General features: G+C 48.7%; 1 protein-coding gene across 1 annotated transcript in view; it reads right to left on the reverse strand.

Moving 5' to 3' along the window:
- The window catches only part of CEP104 (centrosomal protein 104), a 44,393-nt gene that overhangs the window by 11,839 nt on the left and 30,774 nt on the right, over positions 1-1,780 (reverse strand). Inside the window, exons 16-17 of the mRNA XM_017542695.2 lie at positions 721-757; positions 122-188 (exon numbers count right to left, since the gene is read on the reverse strand). Coding sequence (XP_017398184.2) covers positions 122-188; positions 721-757 — 104 coding nt within the window. The remainder of the gene's footprint in view (positions 1-121; positions 189-720; positions 758-1,780) is intronic.

The raw sequence follows: 1,780 nt of genomic DNA on the forward strand, positions 1-1,780 counted from the left end.
TCTAGACAGTGCCCATCCACCTGACCGTCACACAGGGGGTGGAAGACAGACAGACTCACTTATCTAGACAGTGCCCATCCACCTGACCGTCACACTGCGGGTGGAAGACAGACAGACTCACTTATCTAGATAGTGCTCATTTGGGATTCCCAGAGCTTCGCCAGGGGCTGCTTTCGCTCCTTGAGTGTCTGCAGAGATTAAAAGAAAATAATTTACATAACTTTTTATAGAAATCACTTCTAAAATTTTAGTAACCAGTTTGATGTGAACTATACTTTAAAAATATGATCCAATGAAAAGGGGAGACGTGTTTGCATTCCACTGTGCCACAGCTGAAATGCAGCAGGCGTGCAGTGACACTTGCTGAATGAGCAGAAGCGGTTTCCACACGGAGCTTCCATGACGTGCATTTACACGCCCTGATTCTTTACGTATCCCGATTCTTTGCACATCCTGATTCTTTAGGTTCCCTGATTCTTTACATACCCCGATTCTTTGCATTCTCTGATTCTTTGTATACCCCGAATCTTTACACACCCCAATTCTTTTTGTACTCCGATTCATACCCCGATTCTTTGCACACCCCGAATCTTTACATACCCTGAATTCTTTGCATGCCCTGATTCTTTGCACACCCTGAATATTTACACACCCCAATTCTTTCCACACCCTGATTCTTTGCACACCCCGATTCTCTGTGTACCCCAATTGTTTACATACCCTGATTCTTTGGTTTCACGGCATCACTTTCTTTTTCCTAAGACACAAAAACAGGAAGGTCAGGGACAAATGTCTGCAGTGTGAATAAGAGCCCATTCAGGATACGTCTTGATCATGAAAGCACATTTCCAGGTTTTCAGAATGTCTGCTGGCTGGGCGCGGTGGCTCACGCCTGTACTCCCAGCACTTTGGAAGGCCAAAGTGACTGGACTACTTGAGCTCAGGAGTTCGAGACCAGTCTGGGCAACATGGCAAAACCCTGTCTCTACAAAAATTACGAAACTTAGCCAGGTGTAGTGGCACACCCTGTAGTCCCAGCTATTCAGGAAGCTGGGCGGGGAGGATCACCTGAGCCTGGGAGGTGGAGGTTGCAGTGAGCTGAGATCACACCACTGCACTCCAGTCTGGGCGACACAGCAAGACCCTGTCTCGGGGAAAAAAAAAAAGGAATTTCTATCAAAAAATAACTAAACTTTTGGAAAGAGGAATCAATACTCTGTCTTCAAAAGAGGCAGGGATACTCCCTCTCCCCTTCTCTCGTAAGCCCCTCCCCTTGGGCCCTCAGCCTTGCCACTCTGTGGAAATAGCTTTTTGGTGGCCACACATCTCTTCCATGTGGCCTCCCAGCAGCTTGTGACGCACTTGGGCGCCCTTCTCAGTCAGGCTCACAGGATACCCCACAAGCCTGCTTTCCTCTAGCCTCTCCCACGGATGCACACTGGCTGCCTCTCTAGCAACCTCTTGCCCAAAAGGTAACTAAAATATTTCCACCAGCCAGTCATGGTGGCTCATGCCTATAATCCCAGCACTTTGGGAGGCCAAGGCAGGTGGATCACAAGGTCAGGAGTTCAAGGCCAGCCTGGCCAACATGGTGAAACTCCAGCTCTACCAAAAATACAAAATTAGCTGGATGTGGTGGCCTGTGCCTGCAGTCCCAGCTACTCGGGGCGCTCAGGCAGGAGAATCACTTCAACCTGGGAGGCGGACAGTGCAGTGAGCCAAGATCACGCCACTGCACTTCAGACTGGTTACAGAGTGAGACTCTGTCTCAAAAAAAAAA

This window comes from Cebus imitator, unplaced genomic scaffold (assembly GCF_001604975.1).
Source record: "Cebus imitator isolate Cc_AM_T3 unplaced genomic scaffold, Cebus_imitator-1.0 Scaffold145, whole genome shotgun sequence".
Taxonomy (NCBI): Eukaryota; Metazoa; Chordata; class Mammalia; order Primates; family Cebidae; genus Cebus; species Cebus imitator.